Below are 24,651 nucleotides of genomic sequence, written 5' to 3'. Positions count from 1 at the left end.
GAATCTATAAACCTCGGCTCTGCTCACCCCCTGCCGGCCACCTCCCTGCCCCCGGGCCCAGGCAGCCTCCTCTGCAAGAAAAGAGCACGGTTACAAAAGGGAAAGCACTAAAGACACCCCTCTGGGACCCTGCCCGGGGGGGGACCCCTGCCCGTGGCGGGTGGGGGTCAGGAGACCCTCTGCCTGGCACAAGGACACGAGTGGCACAGGCTGGGTGCTGCCCCGGCCGCCCCCAGCCTCACCCAAACACAGACCCCCCTCCCCCAAGCCTTGATGCAAACCCCTCACCCAAGGGGGAGCCCACCCAGGGGACCACCCCCCCCCTCAGGTGGCCCTGCCAGGGAGGAGATGTCTCCATGCCAGCAAGCTCCCAGTGAGCCTTCTGCTGCAGGTTGTGCCTCCAGCTGGCAGCCTCATCGCCCCCTTCGCCTTCCACCCATACCCAGGGGGTGCAGGGAGCTGGGGGGGTCAGGTGCATCGCCCCAGGGGGGTTCTGTGGCTGCTGGCCAGGAGCTGTGCAGGCCCAGGCCTTGCCCTGGGGACACCCAGCAGTGCTTTGCCAGGAAGAAACACAGATGGGGACAGCCTGGGGGGACACACAGCACAGTGCTCTGCAGGGCAGCAACACCCGTGGGGACGATGGGGGGGAGCAGGGACACACAGCACAGTGCTCTGCAGGGCAGCAACACCCGTGGGGACACACAGCACAGTGCCCTGCAGGGCAGCAACACCCGTGGGGACACACAGCACAGTGCCCTGCAGGGCAGCAACACCCGTGGGGACACACAGCACAGTGCTCTGCAGGGCAGCAACACCCGTGGGGACACACAGCACAGTGCTCTGCAGGGCAGGAACACCCGTGGGGACACTGGGGGGGAGCAGGGACACACAGCACAGTGCCCTGCAGGGCAGGAACACCCGTGGGGACACACAGCACAGTGCCCTGCAGGGCAGAAACACCCGTGGGGACACACAGCACAGTGCCCTGCAGGGCAGCAACACCCGTGGGGACACACAGCACAGTGCTCTGCAGGGCAGCAACACCCGTGGGGACACACAGCACAGTGCTCTGCAGGGCAGCAACACCCGTGGGGACACACAGCACAGTGCCCTGCAGGGCAGCAACACCCGTGGGGACACACAGCACAGTGCTCTGCAGGGCAGCAACACCCGTGGGGACACACAGCACAGTGCTCTGCAGGGCAGCAACACCCGTGGGGACACACAGCACAGTGCTCTGCAGGGCAGCAACACCCGTGGGGACACACAGCACAGTGCTCTGCAGGGCAGCAACACCCGTGGGGACACACAGCACAGTGCCCTGCAGGGCAGCAACACCCGTGGGGACACACAGCACAGTGCTCTGCAGGGCAGGAACACCCGTGGGGACACTGGAGGGGAGCAGGGACACACAGCACAGTGCTCTGCAGGGCAGGAACAGTGCTGAGGACATCGAGGGGGCAGTGCAAGGACAGGCTGCAGTGCTTTGCTGGGAAGAAACAGGCCTGGGGACGTCCTTGCAGGACACACTGGTGCAGAGGCCAGGAAGCAGCACGGACAGGGACACCCTGGGGACACACAGGGACAGCACAGCCAAGCAGCAGCAGGGGCTGGAACCCCAGCAGGGGCTGATGGCACGGGCTGGGACAGTCATTATTGCTTCACAGGGAGGACAGCAAGAGGGGAGCAGGCTGGGGACCCAGCCTCTGATGGGGGGTTCAAGGGTCTTTCTTTGGGGACTTGTGCTTTCCCAGTGCTCCCCATGCCATGGCTGTCCCCCCCCCCTCACCCCTGAGCCTCCATCCCACCTCCTGCTGGTGCTGGCATGCAGGTAGCCAAGGGGCTGGGAGCCAGCTGCAGTCCCCAAGAGTTGCTGCTCCCCCCGTGCCAGCCAAGGCCAGATGAGAGCCACTCTGTCCCCCACAGCAGGGACCAGTCCCCCCTCCCTCTCCTCTTCCCTTAAGCCAGGGCTAAGCTGGGTGCAAAGGCTGTAAGCAGGCAGCCCGAGGTGACATGGGGACAAGGGACACGACGTGGGGCACAGGCTGGCTGCTGACCCTCCCCAGAGCCATGAAGGAAACAGAGAAAGCCAAACCACGGGGAACAAAGCAATCCCCAGCCTGGTGGGGTTGGGGGGCAGCTGGGGCAGTGACCTGGCTGGGACAGGGGACTCCCAGGCTGTCCCTGTCCCCTGGCTGTCCCCATGGATAAGGCGATACCGCAGCAGCTTAAGGTGACGGGTGCAGTGTTGGTACCGAGTGTCACAGCAGGGCTAGGGCAGGATGGAGCACGATGTAAACATTTCTGATCGAGGGGGAGGGGCAGGAGGAGGAGGAGAAGGAGGGGGAGGAGAAGGAGGGGGCTAGTGAGAGTCCTTCATCTGCTTCTGGATCTTCTGCAGCATCTCCTGCATCCGCCGCAGCTGGAAGAAAGCAGAGCAGGGGTGGGGGTGGGACGCTGGCACCCCCCAGGCATGCAAACATATCGGGGTCCAGGGTCCTAAGGAGACCCTGTGGGCTGGGAAAGGTGAACAGCAGGCTGGGAGCACCTAGAGCTGTGGGCTGGGAAAGCTGGGGACCAGGAGGCTGGGAGCACCTAGAGCTGTGGGCTGGGAAAGGTGGGGACCAGCAGGCTGGGAGCACCAAGAGCTGTGGGCTGGGAAAGGTGGGGACCAGCAGGCTGGGAGCACCAAGAGCTGTGGCTTGGGAAAGGTGAACAGCAGGCTGGGAGCACCTAGAGCTGTGGGCTGGGACCAGCAGGCTGGGAGCACCTAGAGCTGTGGCTTGGGAAAGGTGGGGACCAGCAGGCTGGGAACACCAAGAGCTGTGGGCTGGGAAAGGTGGGGACCAGCAGGCTGGGAGCACCAAGAGCTGTGGCTTGGGAAAGGTGAACAGCAGGCTGGGAGCACCTAGAGCTGTGGGCTGGGACCAGCAGGCTGGGAGCACCTAGAGCTGTGGCTTGGGAAAGGTGGGGACCAGCAGGCTGGGAACACCAAGAGCTGTGGGCTGGGAAAGGTGGGGACCAGCAGGCTGGGAGCACCAAGAGCTGTGGCTTGGGAAAGGTGAACAGCAGACTGGGAGCACCTAGAGCTATGGGCTGGGACCAGCAGGCTGGGAGCACCTAGAGCTGTGGGCTGGGAAAGGTGGGAGCCAGCAGGCTGGTAGAAAACCACAGAATGCAGCAGGTTAGAGAGGACCCTCAGAGGCTGCCTTGTCCAAGCCCCCAGCCACCAAAGCTGTGTGCTGGGCAGTGAGGGGAACGCTCTGATGCCCCTCCGACACCTCCTCATCCTGGCCTGAGGAGCAGCAGCTGCTGGGCTGGGCAGGAGGGGTGGCTGGGGACGTGGTGAGGGTGGTCAGGGGGGGCTGAGCTGCCCCCCACACTCACCTCCTCGTCCTTCTCCCGGATGAGCTTCTCGGTCTCGGCGTCGGGCACCGGGGGGATGACAGGGATGGGGAAGTCTGTCCCGCTCTCCCGTGTCAGCTTGCTGTGGGCAGAGAGAAGAGCTAAGGAGGCTGCCACAGCCCTCCCAGACCCCCCATGGGGGACATTCCCTCATGGGGACTGCAGCCCCAGAGACCCCAAACCTCACAGGTACCCAGCACCCACCTGCACAGACCCTGAGCATCCCTGGCCAGGGCCACGCTTGGCCCTTTCCTGGCACAGGGGGACACAGCTCCAGGCACCCCCCAAACCCTGGCACCCTGGACCTACTGCAAACCAATGTGGGGGGAGCCAGGGAGGCACCAGCACAGCAAAGGGTGTTAGGGACCCCCAAGGGCACAGGGCCCTGCCTGGGTGCTTTTTGCTGGGGTCAGGCTCTCCTCACCCATTATGTTCTCTGCTATTTTGAAGTGTCTAAACCTGGCATCTCCCTCTTCCCCCACAGCCCTGCTGCAGGCTGGGCACCCCACTGCCCCACCGCCCCCAGGGATGCTCCACATCCCTTTTCCCAGGCTTCAGCTCCTGCTCAAGTCCTCCCTCAAGCTGGAGGGAGCTGCAGGCAACCCCCGGGGGCCCCCTCACCGCGCAGGACCGCAGCTGTCAAATCGATGGCTTCTCCCACCCATGGCTTCTCCCATGCCTACAGCAGTGGGGAGGGACCTGCTGGGTCCCTGGGGAGGCCATACCCTGCCCCAGTGGGTGACCACGTGGCCAGGGCACCGTCAGCAGGGCTGGCAGAGATCACGCGTGCTGACACGTGCCACCGCCCCATGCCACCCCCGGGGCAGCCAAGGGGTGATGGACACGGAGGATGCTGCTGGGCTGCCCCTGCCCTCTGAGGTCCTGTTGTGCCTGGGGGCTTGTGCCAGTGTGCCATGGCGAGAGGATGGCTTTTGGCCACGTTTGGAGCTGCTTTGGAAGTCGGTGCCTGTTGTCATGGCTCCTCACCACAGGGGGAAGCCAGAGGGGAGCACATCGAGCTCCTTCCAGCCTTGGCAGCAGGACAAGGCTTGAGCTGGGCACTGGCAATGGGGCAAGTAGCTTCACCAGCCCAGGACAAGCTCCCTTCCCATGAAAGGGCCCAAGTTTTTCCTGCTGCTGCTCCCTCCTACACCCCCAAATCACATCCCCTGGGAGGGCAGCAGGATGGGGGTGCCTATCCTGCAGCCCTTCCCTTGGGTAGCCCTTGGCAGGGATGAGCTTGGTGCCACCAAACAGTGACATGTCTCCCCAACACCGCTTTGCCTGGGTGAGCTGGGTTGATGCCACCAGCACACAGCAGCCTTCTGACACTGCCCAGTGGTGCCAACATCCCAAGGGCAAATTGTGTGGGCACCGGGTGGGTGGCCACAGGGCCAGGTCTCCCTGAGCGTGGCTGCCTGGCCCTTGCACGGGCACAGAAGGACCAAGACAGCGTTAGGTACCAGCAAACACTTTATGTAGGGGCCAGGGGGTCGGGCAGGGGGAGGAGGAGGTTTGTGGGGGCCCAAGATGGCCCTGGCCAGATCCTGGCTCAGTCGGAGCAGCAGTTGGCACAGCACAGCCTCAGCACGGAGGGATGCCGCCTGCTCCGGAGGCACGGATGGAGACAGCAGCTTAGAGGCACCTACAGCCACCAGCAGCCCCACTGCTCAGCCCCCCACCACCCACTGGGCTCCTGCTCACTCCCACACCACTCCATCCCCCCAGCTGCAGGCTCTCACCAGGGAGAGCCTCCTCCTTTGGGGGACTCCCCCTAGCACCCCAGGGTGGCTAAAGGGAATGTGACTGCCAGGGAACCAGGTGACAGAGCCCCAGCACCAGCTCTTGCTTGGCTCCTGTTCCAGCCCTGGAGCTGGCAAGGATACAGGGTTCCCCCCTCACTGCTGGAGCAACCCCTCTTCAGACAGACCCAGCCCAGGGGGGACACACAGAACCCTCCTCACTGCTGGAGCATCATCTCCCAGCTGGCCCCACCAGGGACCTCTTTGTTGCCAGAGCATTTTCCCACACCCAGCCAGCCAGCTCCAGCCATGGGAGGACACGGGGTCCTCATCACTGCTAGAGCATCCCCCTCCAGTCAGACTGGGGAGGGGGAAGCAGGGTCCCCCATCAGTGATAGAGCATCTCAGTCTATCCAAGCTGGAGGACACAGGGTCCCCATCACTGCTAGAGCATCCCACTCCAGCCAGGTTGGGGGGACACAGGGTCCCCATCACTGCTAGAGCATCCCCCTCTGCCAGGTTGGGGGGACACAGAGTCCCCACCACTGCTAGAGCATCCCACTCTATCCAAGCTGGGGGGATGCAGGGTGCTCCTCTTTGCCAGAGCACCTCCCACCCCTACCCAGCCCCAGGCCAATTGCACAGGAAGGACTCCCCATCACACCAGGACCCTTCCACCACACCAGGACCCCCCACCAGGCTGCCAAGATTTCCTCACCCAGCCCTCCACATTGCCCAGCAGGGACCCGCACACAGCCCCAGCCTCCCGCTACGAGATCAACCATCGACAGCGGACTGGGGTCACCCTAAAGAGAGGGAACCCGCTTTCCCCCCGCCCCCTCACGCCCCACCCCGAGCCGGGCAGCCCTCTCCCCGCCCCGTACTTGCGGTTCCTCTCCTTCACCACCATGCGGGTCATGCTCTGGATGCACTGCGTGCGGTAGTTCTCGTAGTGGGTTTCCCGCGTCACGTCCTTGAGGTCCTGCATGTGAGTCCTCACCAGCATCGTCCGCAGCTTCACGAAGTCGCAGTGGGAAGGGTTCTCCACTGCGGGGGAGCCAGGGGTCAGGGGGCCACAGCCAGCGCCCTCCCCCTCCCCACCCCTCTAACCTCCCCCCGCTCCAGGCTGAGCAGCGTGGAGTTGGAGCCTGCAGCGCTGCCCAGGGAGGTGCTGGATGCTCCATCCCTGGTGATGTTCAAGACCAGGCTCAATGGGGCTCTGAGCAACCTACTCGAGTTGGGGACGTCCCTGCTGGCTGCAGGGCAGTTGGATTAGGTGACCTTCAGGGGTGCCTTCCAACCCAGTGCATTCCATGATGCCCCCATCCCCACAGGGCTGGAGGGACACAGCCCAGCATTACCTTCCACGATGCCCCAGGGGTACAGGCGCCCACGGACACGCCGGCCCTTGGCCTCCACGATGGTGTTGCTGCCAATGACAGCGAAGGGGATGCTCTCCTGCAAGAGGACAGCAGGCTTTGCTCCTGTCCACCGTGGCCCACATCCACCACACACATCTCCCCTGCTGTATCCAGCATCCACTTGCCAAGGCACCCAGGAGATAGGGAGGTGGGGCAGCAGATATCACGGCATGGGTTTCTTCACATCCTCCTACCAAGCTACAGGTGACACCTGTCAGGGTCTGGGTGACATGCCCAGGTAGTGCATTATGTACTAACCCCACCATGCTGGGGCTGCTGGAGGGCTTGCCTGGCCCCAAAAGGTCCCAAGGGTACCCCAGGATGACAAATGCTCCCATCCACAGGGCTGGAGGAGTCCAACCCTTTGCAGGGGGGTTGGACTTAGTTGACCTTGAAAGGTCTCTTCCAACTCAAACCATTCCATGATTCTATGACTCACCTTCAGTGCCTGGTCCTGCAGCTTGAACTCCTCGTCCTCGTCCGAGTCGCACTCAGGGAACTGGTAGATGCGGATGCCATAGTGGTCAATCTCCTCCCGGATCTGGAGGCAGACAGCTCTGCTCAGCACAGGGCTCTGGCCCTTGGAAATGTGGTGAAAAGCACCACACAGCTCCAGTGCCCCCCAAGGACCCACAAACCCCCAGCCCCTGCAGGAACCCCCAGGCTAGATGCCATGAACAGCCCCCTGCACGCTTCGAGCTCCCAGATGAGCTCCAGGGAGATGGTTCCTTGGTGGCCACATGCTCTACGGTGCTGCGGGCATGGAGGATGCTCCACAGCAAAGCCCAAGCAGGGGCTGGAAAGAGCTCCCAGCCAAGCAAAGCCCCCACCCCGTAAGGCAGTCCCATGCCCAGGTGCCCACTGAGATGCCTCCAGGCTGGGCCAGCTTCCCCTTACCTTGTTCTTCATGCGCTCCACCTCGGCGGGGGTCAGGGTGTCAGCCTTGGCCAGCACGGGCACGATGTTCACCCGCTGGTGCAGGGCCCTCATGAACTCCACATCCAGGGGCCGGAGGCTGTGGGGGGAGCCTGGTGAGCGCTGTCCCACCGAGCCCCTTCCCCAGCACGCCCCCTCCGGGCGGCACAGGCAGGGGCTGCCCATACCCGTGGCCGAAGGGTGAGATGAAGTAGATGCAGCAGTGGACGCGGTTGTCCTGGATGTTCTTGCGGTTGAGGCCGCTCTCGTCACGGAAATACTGCTCGAACTGCTGGTCGATGTAGTCAGCCACCGGCTTCCAGCTGTGGGGGGCAGGGAGGTGACCACCCCAGGCCTTTGCAGGACCCCCTCCCCGTGCCTTCCCTGGACCCCCAGCTCAACACTTCCCGTGTGTGGTGGGTTGAAAGTTCGCTCCCAGCGTTAACTTGGCCAGTGCAGCCCAGCTGGAAGCAAGTGAAAGCTGTGTGCCCAGGCACATCTACACTCTACAATGGGATGCAATGGATGGGTGCAAAACCTACAGGGCTCACAATATTTGCAAGTATTTGCAATCGATAAACTGCACAAGGACCACCCCACTGGTCAAAAACCAGGGGAAGCTACCAGCTGCTCCTTTTCTGCCTCCCCAGGCCCCCTCACACATAAAAGAGGGAGAAAAGGAGCAGAGAAAGTTGCTGTTAGACTTAACCAAAAGAATGCAGCCAAGGATCGAGCAGAAGCAAGTTGGTATCTCCCCAGGGGAGGAGAGAGAAGGGGGAAGGAGAGAGAAGGGGGGAGGGAAGGAGAATAGAATAGAGTAGTAATAGAATAGAGTAGGAGTAGAATGGAATAGAGTAGGAACAGAGTAGGAATAGAGTAGAGTAGGAATGGAATGGAATGGAATGGAATGGAATGGAATGGAATGGAATGGAATGGAGTAGGAATGGAATGGAGTAGGAATAGAATAGAATAGAATAGAATAGAATAGAATAGAATAGAATAGAATAGAATAGAATAGAATAGAATAGAATAGAATAGAATAGAATAGAATAGAATAGAATAGAATAGCATTAACCAGGCTGGAAAAGATCTTTAAGATCATTGAGTCCAACCTCTCACCCAATACTATCTGATCAACTAAACCATGGCACCAAGCACCCCATCCAGGCTCTTCTTAAACACCTCCAGGGATGGGGACTCCACCACCCCCCTGGGCAGCACATCCCAATGGCCAATCTCTCTTGCTGGGAAGAATTTCTTCCTCACCCCCAGCCTGAACCTCCCCTGGCACAGCTTGAGACTGTGTCCTCTTGTTCTGGTGCTGGGTGCCTGGGAGAAGATACCAACCCCCACCTGGCTATAACCTCCCTGGGGGGACCCCAGCACCCCTCCCTGGCACTCACCACTCGGTGTTGTTGACAGCATCCCCGAAGCCTGGCGTGTCCACGATGGTCAGGCGCAGCTTGACGCCCTTCTCCTCGATGTCCACCACATGCTTGGTGATCTCCACTGTCTGCGTGATGCGTTCTGCAGCAGCAAGAAACGTCCCAAGGGGGTGGCACCAGGGGTGAGAGGTGATGGGAGTGACTTGGGGAGATGCTGCAGCCCCCAGGCGTCACCCCCAGCCTAGGAAGCTGGGGTGGCTTGGCAGGATCAGCCTTGACATGCACTGGGATTCAGCTTTAAGCTGGAAGAGGGGGGCCTGAAAGAAAGCTGGGGAGGGACTATTGAGGGTGTCAGGGAGGAATAGGACTGGGGGGAATGGAGAAAAAATAGAAATGGGTAGATTGAGATTGGATGTCAGGAAGAAGTGGTTCCCCATGAGGGTGGTGAGAGCCTGGCACAGGTTGCCCAGGGAGGTGGTGGCAGCCTCATCCCTGGAGGTGTTTGCAGCCAGGCTGGAGGTGGCTGTGAGCAACCTGCTGCAGTGTGAGGTGTCCCTGGCCGTGGCAGGGGGTTGGAACTGGCTGATCCTTGAGCTCCCTTCCAACCCTTACAATTCTATGATTCTAAGACAGTAGTTATAGACTGGATATCAGGCAGAAATTCTTCCCAGTGAGGATGGTGAGACAGTGGAACAAAACTAGAGCAAAACTAGACATGGGTAGATACAGATTGGATGCTAGGAAGAAATTCTTCCCAGTGAGGGTGGGGAGAGACTGGCACAGGTTGCCCAGGGAGGTGGTGGGTGCTCCCACCCTGGAGGGGTTCAAGGACAGATTAGATGAGGCCTTGAGCAACCTGGGCTAGTTGCCTGCCCTGCCCCCATGGCAGGGGGCTTAGAACTAGAGCATCTTTCAGGTCTCTTCCTAACCATTCTATGAATCTATGATGCTCCAAGCTATGCCCTACCCCCATCCACGTGGCTGGGCACCCATCCCTGGGTGGCAGTCCCACCACCACCCCTGTGACAGCTCCAGCAGCACAGGCAGCTGCTGGGGCTGGGCATCACTGTGGGAGCACTTCTGGCTGCCTGTACTCCCCCCACGTGTGACCCCATGGCTCCAGGACTGCACATTCCTCCTGACCCCCAGGACCTCTCCATGCCCCTGCAGCCCCAAGAACATTCCTGTTGCATCCTCTAGCCACAGGGGTTTGGCTTTTGCTCCAAGCAACAGGAACAAAACAAACAACCTCCTCCAAACAGTCCAAACAAGCTCTGAGGATTTGGGCAAGTGTGGACAATATTCAGTCAAAGCCTGGATGCAGCTGAGCCAGCTCTGTCCCCTTCCCCCCCCCCAGCCTCCCAGATCAGCTCCAGCAGATCCTCAACAAGCTGGGGCTTGTTTTCCCAGCAGGGACAAAGTCCCCATGGGAGGTCCTTGTGCTGGGCAGGGGAGGTCTCTGCTGCCTTTGAGCGGACCCCAGGGCCAGTGGGTAGCTGGCAATGTGCCACACACTGCTTCAGGGACCTGGAGGAGCCCAGCTGGGCAATGAGAGGGGCTGCAGACCCTGGGAATGGCACAAGGCTCTGCCACCTGCTCCAGGCCGCCCCAGAGGGGCTGTGCCCCTCCTCACCTTCAGCGTTCAGCAGCTTGCGGTCCCTGTACATGTCCGTCAGGAAGAGGCTGTTGACCAGGGTGGACTTGCCCAGCCCAGATTCCCCTAGGACAAAGGGGGACAAGGGTGAGAGGGTGGAGCTGGTACACCCCCACCCCACTCCAGGCCTTTTGGTATCCAGAGTGGGGTCCCTGTGCCAGGCAGGGCCCCCCCATACCTGCTACCATGAGGGTGAAGTCGAAGCCCTTCTTCACCGACTTCCGATGGACTTGGTTGGGCAGCGTGGCGAAGCCCACGTACTCCTTGTCATCCTGAGGGCACAGAGCACGTGGCACAAGGGGGCACCCCCATCCCACCACCCTCATCCTGGCAGGCCACCCCTTTCCCCACTGCCACCCTAAGGGGTCCTCCAGGCTTGGAGTGCCGTAGGATGTGTCTGCTTTAACCCGCTGGGTTTGGAGGGTGGGAACATCCTCCAGCATGACTCCTGCAGCCCCTAGCCCCATGCTCCCCCCCGCCGCCCCCCCCCTCCCCCCTTCCACCTCCCCACGGACACATCCTGCACCTCAGAGGAGTCGTAGGGGTCCAGCTGTCCCCAGGGGCTCCGTGGGCGGTTGGGGCTGGGGGGCGGAGGGGCTGCAATGTGCTGCTGGAAGTCCGAGGGCCGTGCCCGGGAGAGGATCCTGGCGTCCCTCTCGTCAGCAGATTCCTCAGAGGGGATCCTGCCCACGCCAGAGGGGGGGTGGCCGGCCTCCCGCCGGCTCTCGGGGGGCTCCACCTTCCTGGGGCTGTCGGCCGGGGGGCAATCCCGCAGGAACTGGGTCAGCTCAGCCTCCTCCGAGTCCTCCTTCAGGAAACGCTTTATCTGGGGACCGAGGAAGGAGAGAACACCGACGGTGGCAGGGCCAGCTCCAGGCGGCATCACCCACCTCAGCACCACGAGCCCCCCGGGCTGCAGCAGCCAGACACATGCACCCCAAGGGTGGCAGGGATGGAAGGAGAGGCAGGACTGGCCACCACCCGGGGGTCAGCCACGGGGATGGAAGCGGGGACAACCGTGGTCCCATGCACCCTGGGCGCTTACAGCTTGTGGCATGGGGACAGCAGCCAGCTCCTGGCACTCCGGGGGACAGGGACATTTCCCCTGGGCACCCTGCCGCTCCTCAGGATCTTCTGGGGTAGCCAGGACACCCCCACACCCCATGGCCTGCCAGGACGACAGGGAGGGAGTGCCAGGGAGGAGGGAGAGACACCAAGAAGAGATGAAGAGCGGAGGAGCTGTCAGAAGAGCCGAGCCCAGTGGGGAGGCAGATGGTGGGCAGGCGTCTGCCCGTGCCCCCCGGCCTGCCCACTCACACGAGTGATGGCACAAGGGACTCGTATCCCTGCAGGGCAGGGGACAGGCAGGGCAGGGGACCTGAGCCACAGCTGTCATCAGCTTCAGCTGCAAAAGGGCTACAAACCCCACGGCCGCGTCCTCACAGCACCGGGACCCCCACACTCCCTCAGCCCAGCTCTCCCCATCGCAGAGCCGGTGCAAGCAGCAGCCCCAGCAGGGACAGGGGCAGCGGCCCCCGAGCTGGTGGCCCTGTGGGGTGTCGGAGCTGGGATGAGGGACAAGGACGCTGGGACTGGGATGGTTCCACATCCTGTTTACAAGCACTGGTGGGAGGAGACGTGTTCCCAAGGGCACGTCCGGCAGCGGGTCCCAGGGGACCAAGCCCTCCTGCCAGCAGGCACCAGAGTCCCCAGTGCCTCACCACGGCAAGTGCCAGCCGACTTCAGCCCCATGGGCGAGGCGACAACCCCCAAAGAAGCCCCCAACCCTGCTGGCTGACATCGAGGGGCCTGTGCCCTCCCCCCCGGATCAGAGCCCGGAGGCGAGAGCCCTCCGTGGGGACACGTGTCCTCCGCCACCCGTGTCCCCGCTCCAGCGGCGGGGCGCAGCCGTGCCGGCGGCAAGGCGAAGCGCAGCGAGGCAGCGGTCTGGAAACAAGGTCACAGCGCTGGGGGGCTGCGCTCGCACGCCTGCCCCTGCTCCCCGCTGCCCCTGCAGCCACCAGCACTGCGGGACACGGTGCCAGGCTGGGGGGGCAGCAGGTGCCCCCACGGTGTGGGCTGTGATGCCCCCATGTTCCTCTCTCCCCCGGCGCGTCCGTAGCTCTTGGTAGCTCTCTCTGACCGCAGCATCCTCTTCTTCACCAACCTGGACCCTGGAGGTGTGGGGGGGGGGTCGGCACCAGCCCCCCAGCACAGCACAGCCGGGAGCCCCCCAGGGATAGGAGGTGGTGCCACCACCACCACCAAGCGCTCCCAGCCCCAGCCCACGGGGCTGCAGCCCTTTGGGGCTCCCCTCAGTCCCCACCTCAGCGAAGCCGATGGGCTCGGCGATGCTGCAGCATGGGGTGGGGAGGTCGCAACAGATCCTCGGGGGTCCTGCAGCAAGCGGAGCTCCCAGCAGGGCCACCCCAAGAACGGAGCATCCACTCTGATACCTCCCCAGAGCGCTGGGGCGCCCTGGCTCCCCCACGCCCGTCTGTCCCTCTCTCGCCCCGCCAGGGAGGGACACTGTTCCCGTACCTCTCGCCCAGGTTGCAGCTCGGTGGTGGCCATGGCAGAGCCGGTGTCACCCGCGGCCAGGAGAAGATGCGGAGCGAGCGGCACCGACTGCGCCGAGGGCTGGGGAGCAACATTAGCATAACTCCACCCTGGGCAGGCCCCGTGGCACCCAGGCACTGTCCTGTGGGTGCTGGGGGCAGGACCAGTGCGGGGGGCACAGGAGGGGAGAGGGAGACCATGGCAGAGACCAAACCCAGCTCCTGCCCAGTTGCTGAGATGTCAAGGACCCAGCAGAGCATTGTTGGCCAAGGAGGTGGAAAAGCAAATTCTGGGGAGCTGGATGACCACCACCAGCAGCACCCCCACCACCAGCAGCACCCCCACCACCAGCAGCACCCCCACCACCAGCAGCACAACGTGTGACCTAAGCACACAGCTTGGCTACAGCCCAGGAGGACATTCAGGACTTGGAACCTCCTTCATCCCAGGTCCAAAAAAAAATCCCCCAACACAGGGCAAAAATCTCTCCCATCCCAGGACAGGTGTCCCAGGGTGCACCAGGTCCTCTCCCACTCCTCACCCTGGAGCCCTCCATAGCCACCCCAGCACAACCTCCCAGCCTCTTTGGGAGGAGAAACCTGGTTTGCCCTGAAAGACTGTTTGAAAACTCAACAATTTTGCACCCAAAAGCTTCCCAACAAGGCTCCAAGTCGCTGCTGGGGCTGGGCCTGATGGGTCCAGCTGGGAAGGACCCAACCCCGGGCTGAAAGAAGCAGGAGTGATGCCCCCCAACAGGGATCCCCAGCAGGATCTGCAGTAGCTCTGCCTTGGCTTCCCTGGGGAGGCAAAGGGTTAACGGTGCCCCAGGAGGAGCTGCGGGTGGCATCGAGGTCGCAGGGGATGGTGATTCACCTTGATGCATGTCGAGATGCATCAGAGCAGCTTCGGTGGCTGGATGCCAGGTGCCCACCACAGCCAGTCTGTCACTGCCCTCCTCAGCTAGGCAGGGGAGAGAAAGCAGAAGGAAGGCTCTCGTGGGCCACGATAAGGGCAGGGACAGCAGCCAGCAGTTACCTTCGTGGGCAAAACAGACCTGGCCTGGGGAAATGAGTTTCATTGTTTACCAGTCAAATCAGAGCAGGGCAATGAGAAATAAACCCAACTCTTAAAACACCTTCTCCCCACCCCTCCTTCCTTCCCAGGCTCAGCTTCACTCCTGATTCTCTGCCACCTCCCTCCCAGTGGCACAGGGGGATGGGGAATGGGGGCTTGTGGTCAGCTCATCACACTGTTGTTGTCTCCACTGCTCCTTCCTCCTCAGGAGGAGGACTCCTCACACTCTTCCCCTGCTCCATCGTGGGGTCCCTCCCACAGGAATCAGTCCTCCATGACCTTTTCCAGCCTGAGTCCTTTTCATGGGCTGCAGTTCTTCACAAACCACTCCTGTGTGGGACCCCTCCACAGGAGTCAGTCCTTCAGGAACAGACTGCTCCAGTGTGGGTCCTGCCAGGACCCTCCTCCAGTGCAGGCATCCCACAGGGTCACAGCCTCCTTCTTCTGGTGCCTGGGGCACCTCCTCCCCCTCATTCTTCACTGACCTTGGTGTCTGCAGAGTGGTTTTTCTCTCACTCCCCTTGTTCCTGCACTGTAACTTTTCCCCCTTCTTAACTATGCTTCCCCAGAGGCACTGCCACTGCTGCTGCCGGGCTTGGGCTTGGCCAGCAGCAGGTCAGGCTTGGAGCTGCCTGGCAAAGGTTCTGTCAGACACTGGGGAAGCTTCTAGCACCTTCCAACAGGAGCCACCCCTGCACCCCTGCCACTACCAAAAGCTGGCCACACAAGCCCAACAGAGCAGCTCGGGCATGGAGCTGGGGATGGAAGGGCTGCGTTCACCAAGGAAGCACCCAAAAGCAAGAAGCATCAGCTGGGCCTGGTGCAATGAGCCTTGCTGGACATGAAGAGGTGCTTGGATGCTTCTGTGCCAGTCACCAGCATCTCTAGGTCCCAACCATGCTCCTAATTCCAGCAACAGATCTACCTCAACCCAGCTTTGAGGCCATTCAACACCAGCAGCAGAGACCCTGCTGTCCCTACCCTAACTCAGCTGTCCCTGCTCAGCCCAGTCACAGAACTGTGCCACCACCCCCAGCTGACACCACACCTCCCTCGGTAAGGGACCTCCTCGATAGTTTTGCAGCCCATTTCACGCCACAGAACGGTAGGGGCTGGAAGGGACCTCTGGAGGTCAAGCCCAACCCCCCTGCCAAAACAGCATCACCCAGGGCAATGACACAGGAACGTGTCCAGATGGGGCTTGAAAGTCTCTAGAGAAGGAGACCCCACAACCTCTCTGGGCAGGCTGCTTCAGGGCTCCTGCACCCTCTCGGTAAAGAAGTTTCTCCTTGTGTTGAGGTGGAACTCCCTGGGCTCCAGTCTGCGTCCGTTGCCCCTCGTCCTATCTCAGGACACCCCCGAAAGAGGCTGGCACCTTCGGATAGCCGTAATCACAAACTGCAGCACCCCAGCACCCCAGCGCAGCACAGCTCTGCTCCAGCGCTTCCCGCTGCCCGACCGCCGGCGCCCGCAGTCCCGGCAGGAGCGGGGATTGAGGGCGGGCAGAGCCCGGGGCCGCGCCGGTGCCCCCGTAAACGGATTACACGCCCGGCTGAGTGTGAGCCGCCGCTCGGCGCTGGGGCTGTCACCGGCCCCCGCCAGCCCCAGCGAGGTGCCACAGGAGCTGGCGTGTCCCCTGCCTGTCACATCGCATCTCACCTTCCCCACGCAGCGACAGCCCGAGGCAGAGCGGGGCACCGGGGCACTGGGTAAAGCCTCAGCTGGGAAAACCCCTGGCTGCCCGTTAGCAACTTGCTGCCCGGCGCAGTGCTCCCATGGGATGCGTTTTCCCAGCCTGTTTCTGCGGGGAAAAGGAAGGGAAGGTCCCGGTAAGGTGCTGGGCCAGCCGTGGGGATACCCAGCCCATAAAGTTGGCACCTCGATGTGCCAGCCACGGCACAGCACTGCACAGCTGAGCATCCCAGTGCCAAACACCCTGTCCCAGAAGCACAGGCTTCATGGGGGACAAGGGCATGGTGGCCCGCACCAAAGCCCAGCTCTGCTGGGACCAGCCTGGCTCTTCCCAGGAGCAGCTCAGATGCACGGGATGCTCCCACTGGTGTGCTGAAACCAGTTTCTTGTCACAGTACTCCCCCCTCACCCCATCAGCAGCACCACAGTTGTGAAACTGAGTTTGCCAGGAGGAGGAGGGGGGTGCTGGGCACCCTGGGGATAGAGAGGCAGGCAGAGACACAGGGCTGGGCAGGGTGTCAGCAGCAGGTACACACAGGATGAGAGCCTTTCCTAACATCCCTCAGAGCAGCAGCTCCTGCCCCTTTCCTAACATCTCTCAGAGCAGCAGCTCCTGCTCCTTCCCTAACCCTCAGAGCAGCAGCTCCTGCCCCTTCCCTAACATCCCTCACAGCAGCAGCTCCTGCCCCTTCCCTAACATCCCTCACAGCAGCAGCTCCTGCCCCTTCCCTAACATCTCTCAGAGCAGCAGCTCCTGCCCCTTCCCTAACATCCCTCACAGCAGCAGCTCCTGCCCCTTCCCTAACATCCCTCAGAGCAGCAACTCCTGCCCCTTCCCTAACATCCCTCAGAGCAGCAGCTCCTGCCCCTTCCCTAACATCCCTCACAGCAGCAGCTCCTGCCCCTTCCCTAACATCCCTCAGAGCAGCAGCTCCTGCCCCTTCCCTAACATCCCTCAGAGCAGCAACTCCTGCCCCTTCCCTAACATCCCTCAGAGCAGCAGCTCCTGCCCCTTTCCTAACATCCCTCACAGCAGCAGCTCCTGCCCCTTTCCTAACGTCCCTCAGAGCAGCAGCTCCTGCCCCTTTCCTGACATCCCTCACAGCAGCAGCTCCTGCCCCTTTCCTGACATCCCTCACAGCAGCAGCTCCTGCCCCTTTCCTGACATCCCTCAGAGCAGCAGCTCCTGCCCCTTTCCTAACATCCCTCAGAGCAGCAGCTCCTGCCCCTTTCCTGACATCCCTCACAGCAGCAGCTCCTGCCCCTTCCCTAACATCCCTCACAGCAGCAGCTCCTGCCCCTTTCCTAACATCCCTCACAGCAGCAGCTCCTGCCCCTTTCCTAACATCCCTCACAGCAGCAGCTCCTGCCCCTTCCCTAACATCCCTCAGAGCAGCAGCTCCTGCCCCTTTCCTGACATCCCTCACAGCAGCAGCTCCTGCCCCTTTCCTGACATCCCTCACAGCAGCAGCTCCTGCCCCTTTCCTAACATCCCTCAGAGCAGCAGCTCCTGCCCCTTTCCTGACATCCCTCAGAGCAGCAGCTCCTGCCCCTTTCCTAACATGCCTCACAGCAGCAGCTCCTGCCCCTTTCCTAACATCCCTCAGAGCAGCAGCTCCTGCCCCTTCCCTAACATCCCTCAGAGCAGCAGCTCCTGCCCCTTTCCTAACATCCCTCAGAGCAGCAGCTCCTGCCCCTTCCCTAACATCCCTCAGAGCAGCAGCTCCTGCCCCTTTCCTGACATCCCTCAGAGCAGCAGCTCCTGCCCCTTTCCTAACATGCCTCACAGCAGCAGCTCCTGCCCCTTTCCTAACATCCCTCAGAGCAGCAGCTCCTGCCCCTTTCCTAACATCCCTCAGAGCAGCAGCTCCTGCCCCTTTCCTAACATCTCTCAGAGCAGCAGCTCCTGCCCCTTCCCTAACATGCCTCACAGCAGCAGTTCCTGCCCCTTTCCTAACGTCCCTCAGAGCAGCAGCTCCTGCCCCTTTCCTAACATCCCTCACAGCAGCTCCTGCCCCTTCCCTAACATCCCTCACAGCAGCTCCTGCCCCTTTCCTCTCACAGCAGCAGCTCCTGCCCCTTCCCTAACATCCCTCAGAGCAGCAGCTCCTGCCCCTTTCCTAACATCCCTCAGAGCAGCAGCTCCTGCCCCTTCCCTAACATGCCTCACAGCAGCAGTTCCTGCCCCTTTCCTAACGTCCCTCAGAGCAGCAGCTCCTGCCCCTTTCCTCTCAGAGCAGCAGCTCCTGCCCCTTTCCTAACCCTCAGAGCAGCAGCTCCTGCCCCTTCCCTAACATGCCTCACAGCAGCAGTTCCTGCCCCTTTCCTAACGTCCCTCAGAGCAGCAGCTCCTGCCCCTTTCCTAACCCTCAGAGCAGCAGCTCCTGCCCCTTCCCTAACATCCCTCAGAGCAGCAGCTCCTGCCCCTTTCCTAACCCTCAGAGCAGCAGCTCCTGCCTCTTTCCTAACCCTCAGAGCAGCAGCTCCTGCCCCTTTCCTCTCAGAGCAGCAGCTCCTGCCCCTTCCCTAACATCCCTCAGAGCAGCAGCTCCTGCCCCTTTCCTAACGTCCCTCAGAGCAGCAGCTCCTGCCTCTTTCCTAACCCTCAGAGCAGCAGCTCCTGCCCCTTTCCTCTCAGAGCAGCAGCTCCTGCCCCTTTCCTGCAGGGAATCCTTCACTTGGAGGATCTGGAGGTGCCTGTGTGCAGGCACTGGGAGGGGACCATGTGTGGTTAGCTCCCTACAAGTGACAGCAGAGCCTGTCCAGGATGGACACAAGGCAGAATGTCAGCACGTGGGGATGGCTGAGAAGACCCTGCCCACCACGAGTCAGGAGTACAGTCTGAGGGGGACCATTGCTCATCCTGCTTCACCAGGCAAGCCACGGGTCGCTTTGGGGACAGAGGGATGTGGCACTGGTGTCAGGGGCATTAGCTCCACCTCTGTGGGTCCTTCTGGATTCATCCACACCCACCTCCAGCCCCAGCTCACCCCACATCTACATCCACAAGAGCCCAGCTCCACTCCAGTTCCCAGTTACGGCTGTCATCCTCCCCCTCAGATGTCCCCAAGCCTGGATCCGTCTGTGCCCAAGGCCACGGTTTGGAGCCTTTCAGGAAGGGGCTCATGGAGCCGGCTGCAGCACGCCGGGCCAGCTGCTCCCTGGTTCCGCTGTGTCCTGCTCCAGAGGAATGTGCCGGTCCCATTCCCACGGCGGCTGCCAGGGAAGGAAGGCCACCACGGTCCCCACCAAAGGCACTTGGCCCAGCGGCCACAACGCCGGTGCCACGCGGGCCACGGACACAGCCCTCCAAATTCATCCCCACCCTGGGCATGGCAAGTGCCTCAAGATCCCTGTGGGGACGTGGCCCTGACGAGTGACTCCTCGGGACCTGCCACCAGCAAGCAGGGGTGAGGAGGACGAGCAGGGCAGGACAGGCTGCTGGGGCGGGGGGCACGAACGGCTCCGGACCACGCCGGTAACGGCAGAATCGGCTCCACAGCACGACCAGGCTGCCCGTGATGGTCCCCGCAGGAGGGCCCGGCCAGCCTGGCAGTGCCACCGCAGACCGGGGGACTTGCCAAGGCACTGCTGGGTGACCGATGCTCTGCTCGGAGCCACCCGAGTGCAGCCCCCCCCCCCCACCCCCCCCTCCTTGCCCACGCAGGGACACCACGGGGGACACGCAGGGACACGCAGCTGCGTCTCGCAGGCAGCGTCGCCCCGGTGCCAGGGAGAGCGGCAGCGGGCAGGAGGTCCCGTTGTACCCCCACCCCCGACTGTGTCTCCTAACGCCATTCCCAGGACCACGCTGGCCACCGGGGACCGGGCAGGTGCTGCCGCACCGCCTGTCCGTCCCCCGTCCCCGTCCGTCCCCCCCCCCGCCCCGCTGCGGCACCGGCGGCACCGGCAGCCCCGGCCCGCTCCGCCCCCGCCGCACCGTCACCTTCACGGAGGGCAGCGGGATGCGGGAGCGGGGCTGGCTTCCCGCTGGCGTGCGGCGCAGCCCGGTGCGGTGCGGTCCGGTGTCCCCCTCCATCCCCGGCGCTGCACCGGCCTTACCATGGCTGCGGCGCCGGGCGCCGTCCGGGAGCAGCGGCTCCGAGCGGCTCGGCCGGGCCCCGCCGCCGGGATTAGTAGAAATAGCAGCGGCGGGGGCGGGGGCGGCCCGGGGCGGAGCGGGGCGGGGCGGGGGCGGCCGCTCGGCACCACCGGGAGCAGCGGCATCGGCGCTGGCAGCGGGACCGGGCACCGGCACTGACATCATACACCTGGCACCCAGCATCAGTACTAGGCACCGGCACCGGGCACTGAACGCTGAGCAAGGGCATCGGCACTAGCACTGGGCACCGGCAGCAGCAACGGCAGTGGCCTTGGGACCGAACACCAGCATTGACAGCACACACCTGGCACCCAGCATCAGTACTGGGCACGGGAAGTAGGCACTGGGCACCAGCACTGGCATCATACACCTGGCACCCAGCACCAGTATTGTGCACTAGTTCCAGGAACTGAACAGCAGGCACCATCACTGGCATCACCACTGGGCATTAGCTGCACCACTGGAACCAGCACTGGCACTGGGCATCACCAGCAATAGTACCAGGCACTAGGACTGGGCATTGGCACCGGGACCAACACTCTACACTGGGCATCAGCACTGACTTCATGCACTTGGCACCAGGCACTGGCACCGGGCAGTGGGAGCAGACACTGTGCCCTGGGACCAAGCACTGTACACTGAGCACTGGCCCTCTCATCAGCACCAGGCACCAGCACTGGCATCACGCACTGGCACCAGGCACTGAACATGGGGCACATGTGGTACAAAGCAGCAGCAGCAGCAGCACTGGGGCACCAGGTACAGGGTATGGGGCACCAGAACCTCAGTACAAAGCACTGGGTTCTGGGAATGGAACACCTGCACCAGGTAGAGGGCACCAGTGCCAGGTACAGGGCACAGGAACTGGGTACTGGGTTCCAGCAGAGTGCAGCAGGTGCAGGGTTCCAGCATAGGCAGCGGGCAGTGGGTACAAGACCTCAGTACCAGGCACTGGTACAGGTGAGAGGGAATGGTCCTAGCACCAGGAAGGGACCTGCAGGCAGTGAGCACCAGTGCCAGGCATTGCTCAGCAGGTACTGGGCACTGAGCACACCAGCCACTGGGTATTGGGAGCACTGGGTACCAGTTAGTGAGTATTGGGTACTGGGAATCATGCAAACACACTGGCACCACACATCATACATGGGGCACCACACAACCAAGGCCCACACTCAGCACTGGGCATGGGGCACCATTTCCCAGTGCTCACTCTGCACAGTCCAGCCTGCCTGCCCCTCCTGGAGCCCTGGCACAGCTGGCAGGCTGGAAACTTGGTAAAAGAAACCAGTAACCCACAGGCTGTGTCCCTGTCCCCATGCCCAGCCCATGCCAGGGGCTGCAGCCTCTTCCTGGGATGCCCCTGGCTCCAGGCCTGTGCTCTCAAAGGCAGTGAGGGCCAGTGGCATGTGGCTGTCCCCTTGTCCCCGCTGAGGGCAGGGGAGGACACTGGCACCAGTGCCCGGGTGGCATGGGGTGCTTGTGTTCCTGGCCATGAAAGGGGCTGGGGGGGTCTTCGCTGGTGGTGGCCATTCCCTGTGGTGAGCAGCTGGCAGAGGCTCAGCCACCCTCAGATTTCAGCCTCCTGGTCCAGGATGCCCTTGTCCCCAACCCCCCCAAACCGCCCCCCATGCTGGGAGGGTGACAATGCCCCCCACATCCCCAGGGCATCCCTCTCCTGGCAGCTCCTCCCTGCCTCAATTTCCCTCCCCAAGACATTGCCGGTGGCAATGTCCCAGCAGGAAATGCCAGCCCTAGCCCCACAGAGACTCCCTCTGGGGCTGGCTGATTCTGCAGGGACCATCTCAGCCTCGTCTCCAACCTCGTCACCGCCCAGGGCCTGGTCCCTCGCTCCATCTCGGTGCCAGGCTGTGAGCAGATGGCTCCACATTCCCTTTATTCCCAGAATAACCCACGCAGGCTCAGCGCGGGGTGGGGGAGCCCCAGGAGCCACCCAGACTGGGACCATCTGGGATGCCCGGGCAGCGAGCCCACTCGCCTGGCACCTCTGCCCCAGCCACTGCGGGGCAGGGGAGCACAGGCAGGGGGGGCAGGCATGGGGGCAAGCAGGGGCAGGCAGGTGAGGGCGGCTGTTGGCATCCCTAATCCCCTCAGGCAGCGCTTTCCTCCGGGATTAGAGGGGATTAGGGGCTTGGGTGCTCCAGGAGCTCAGCCCTGTCCCTCCTGCCCTTCAAGGCACTGTGCTAAGCCCCGGGGAGGGCAGGCTGGGCATTGCTGGGCTAAGCTGGGCATTCTCAGCCAGCCCACCTGGCACAGCCACCAGTTTGCCCCAGCTCTGCCCCAGTAGCCCAGTGCCCATCAAAGCTGGCGAGCTGCAGCCTGGGCTTTAAATAGAGCATTAGAAGCTGAAGGGATCAGCTGTGGAGCTGGGGGAGGGGGGGGACACGACACACACATGCATTTGCCTTGGTCAGGGCATGATGCAAGGGGGGCAAGGGTGATGCAGAGGGAGGAGGAGAGGTCCCTGAGGTACCCCAGTTTCCCTCAGCCCAGCTGGCAGCACCATTGCCAGGTCCCTGGCACGGCCCAGCAGAGCTGAGGAGCCAGCACGGGCTGCTGCTGGGGACCGGAGCTCTGTAATTACCATGGGAGGCAGAGTTATTTTGGGAAGCTGCTACGCTGCTGCCAGAGCTTTGATTCCTCCAAACCAAAACAAGATGGAAAGGGCCCAGCCCAGGATGCTGCAGCCGGCAGGCGTGGGGAGCTTAACCCCTTGCCCTCCTCGCTGCCCCCACCCAGGAGGCTGCCTGCTCTTCACTGCGTGCTCCCAGCTCTGCCCCGGCATTAACGATGGCTGTGGGGTGGAGAATCTCCAAGGTGAGGTCCAGTGGGGGACGATTTGGGGTTGTGGAGGTCACAGGAGTGTCTGCTGGCCATGGGGTGGGGCTGGGGGTGGGGTGGGCAGCCCCATCCTCGGGGTGCTGACAGGTTCAGAGGCCAGCAGTTCGGATGCTTTCCTGCATCCACCGTGAGAAACGTTATTTTTAGCCCTGCTGCAAGGGGTCCAGTTCAGAGCCTTCCCAGAGTGGAGGCTGGGCTGAGGAATGCTGGCCAGAGCTCAGCACCTCGCCACTGCACCCAACAACACGTCCCAGGGGACAGAGCCCTAAAGGGTCCAACCCAAAAGCCACTCCAAAGGACAGGCAGAGGCAGCAGCCAGGCCGGGGAGGGGAGCTGCACTTTCCAGTCTCTGAAGCAGCCAAACAGCTTCCAAACTGGGGAGCAACTCATTTTCCCCAGCAAAGAGATTCACTCCATGGAATCACAGAATGGTTTCAGTTGAAAAAGACCTCCAAGACCACTGAGTCCAACCACCAGCCCACCACCACCATGGCCATTAAACCATGGCCCGAAGTCTCATGTCGAGGGATCTTTTGACTGCCTCCAAGGATACTGACTCCATCACCTCCTAGCTCTGCTCCAGCCACCCTGAGCATGGGGTCCAGCAGGGCTGAGGGGCTGTGCTCAGGCTGGCACCATGAAAGCCTGGCTGGAGTTTGATTCCTACCTTTTGCTTTCTTGCCCTTGACCCAAGCCTGTCCCAGCTGCCTGTGCCAGGGTCACTCCCCATGCCAGACCCCTGCAGGGCAGCACATGGCTCCCAAATGCATGTGCATCCCCCAAGTTCTAAACCCACATGCCAGAGTCTTCCAGCCCCCTAGACCCATGTTCTGAGGTCTTCCACCCCTCAAAATCCCATGCACCAAGGCCTCCCAGCCCCCCAAGCCCATGCACCAGTCACTCCATCCCAGTTCCAAGTCCCCCATGCTCTCCCTCCAGGCAGCTCCAGTTCCCAGCATCAGGGTAGGTGGGTCTGGGGGCTGTGATCCCATCTCTGGCCTGTGCCAGCCCACAGGCCCAGTCCAAGCCCCAGCCATTGCAGGCCTCTGCCGGTCCCAGCCCTGGCTGAGCCCTGCCACAACTCAGCACATGTCACCAGCCTCAGCAAACCCCCTGCAAGGGCTTCACCAGCCAGTGCTGCCCACCTCTGGTGCCAGGCCTGGGGACCTGGTGGCACTGGAGCAGATTAGACAGATCCTGCTCTGCAGCTGCATCCAGCTGGGCCAGAGGATGTGAGGGAACTGGGGATCCTGTGGGGCTGGGGGTCCCCCTGGGTCCTGCTCTGCTATGGCAGCAGGGAGCTGGGGGACCATGGTGTTCCCCAGGAGTGGCAGCCACAATGAGTCCCTCAGCACCCTCATATTCCTAGGGATGGTGTCCTGCTCCCAGAGCAAAGAACAAGCACAGTGTGATGTCACCAAGGGGGTCATGACAGCCCCATGATGGTGGCAGGGGGTTTGTCCTTGTCCCTTGACTGGGGTGGCATGGGACAAGCAGTCAGATGAAGGAGACACCCCTGTTGGGGACTGAGCCACCAGCACCAACCCAACGCTCCTGCCCCACCCCAACCCCCCTGTGCTGGGGCTGAGCACCCCCAGAGCAATAAACCACAGTCTGGATTCCAGGACCACTTTGGGCTGTACTGTCCCCTCCCCTCCTTGTCCAGCTGCTGCATCCCTAGGGACATCCTTGAGGACATCCCCCAGTCCCTTCCCTGTCACCCCTTCATGTGCTGCTTGGGGTCAAGATATTCTCTAGCTGAAGTTCAAACCACCCCTGATGATGGAGATCCCCAACCTCGGGGACCTTGAGGAAGGTGACAAGGGCACAGATGGCCAAGGAC

At 62.4% G+C, this 24,651-nt stretch overlaps 1 protein-coding gene across 6 annotated transcripts; it reads right to left on the bottom strand.

Moving 5' to 3' along the window:
* Positions 1–2,228: 2,228 nt before the first annotated feature.
* Positions 2,229–19,984, bottom strand: SEPTIN4 (septin 4). Of its 6 annotated transcripts, none has more exons than XM_068169217.1 (13): positions 15,815–15,947; positions 11,568–11,690; positions 11,049–11,348; positions 10,701–10,794; positions 10,502–10,588; positions 8,887–9,010; positions 7,672–7,806; positions 7,466–7,583; positions 7,008–7,109; positions 6,509–6,605; positions 6,032–6,194; positions 3,388–3,487; positions 2,229–2,422 (listed from the first exon to the last, which is right to left on the bottom strand). In XM_068169217.1, exons 2-13 carry the CDS (start codon positions 11,685–11,687, stop codon positions 2,363–2,365), a joined length of 1,500 nt encoding a protein of 499 aa, XP_068025318.1. In that variant the 5' UTR covers positions 11,688–11,690; positions 15,815–15,947; the 3' UTR covers positions 2,229–2,362. The 6 variants fall into 6 exon arrangements, with proteins under 6 accessions (XP_068025318.1, XP_068025314.1, XP_068025317.1 ...); XM_068169213.1 differs by lacking the exon at positions 15,815–15,947 and adding an exon at positions 13,064–13,342; XM_068169216.1 differs by lacking the exons at positions 11,568–11,690; positions 15,815–15,947 and adding an exon at positions 19,910–19,984.
* Positions 19,985–24,651: the final 4,667 nt, after the last annotated feature.

Source organism: Melanerpes formicivorus, unplaced genomic scaffold (assembly GCF_026170545.1).
Source record: "Melanerpes formicivorus ecotype bairdi unplaced genomic scaffold, bMelFor1.0.p_v2 SCAF_173, whole genome shotgun sequence".
Classification (NCBI taxonomy): domain Eukaryota; kingdom Metazoa; phylum Chordata; class Aves; order Piciformes; family Picidae; genus Melanerpes; species Melanerpes formicivorus.
Note: the sequence above shows the minus strand (reverse complement) of the source record. Positions and strands in the feature narration are given on the sequence as shown.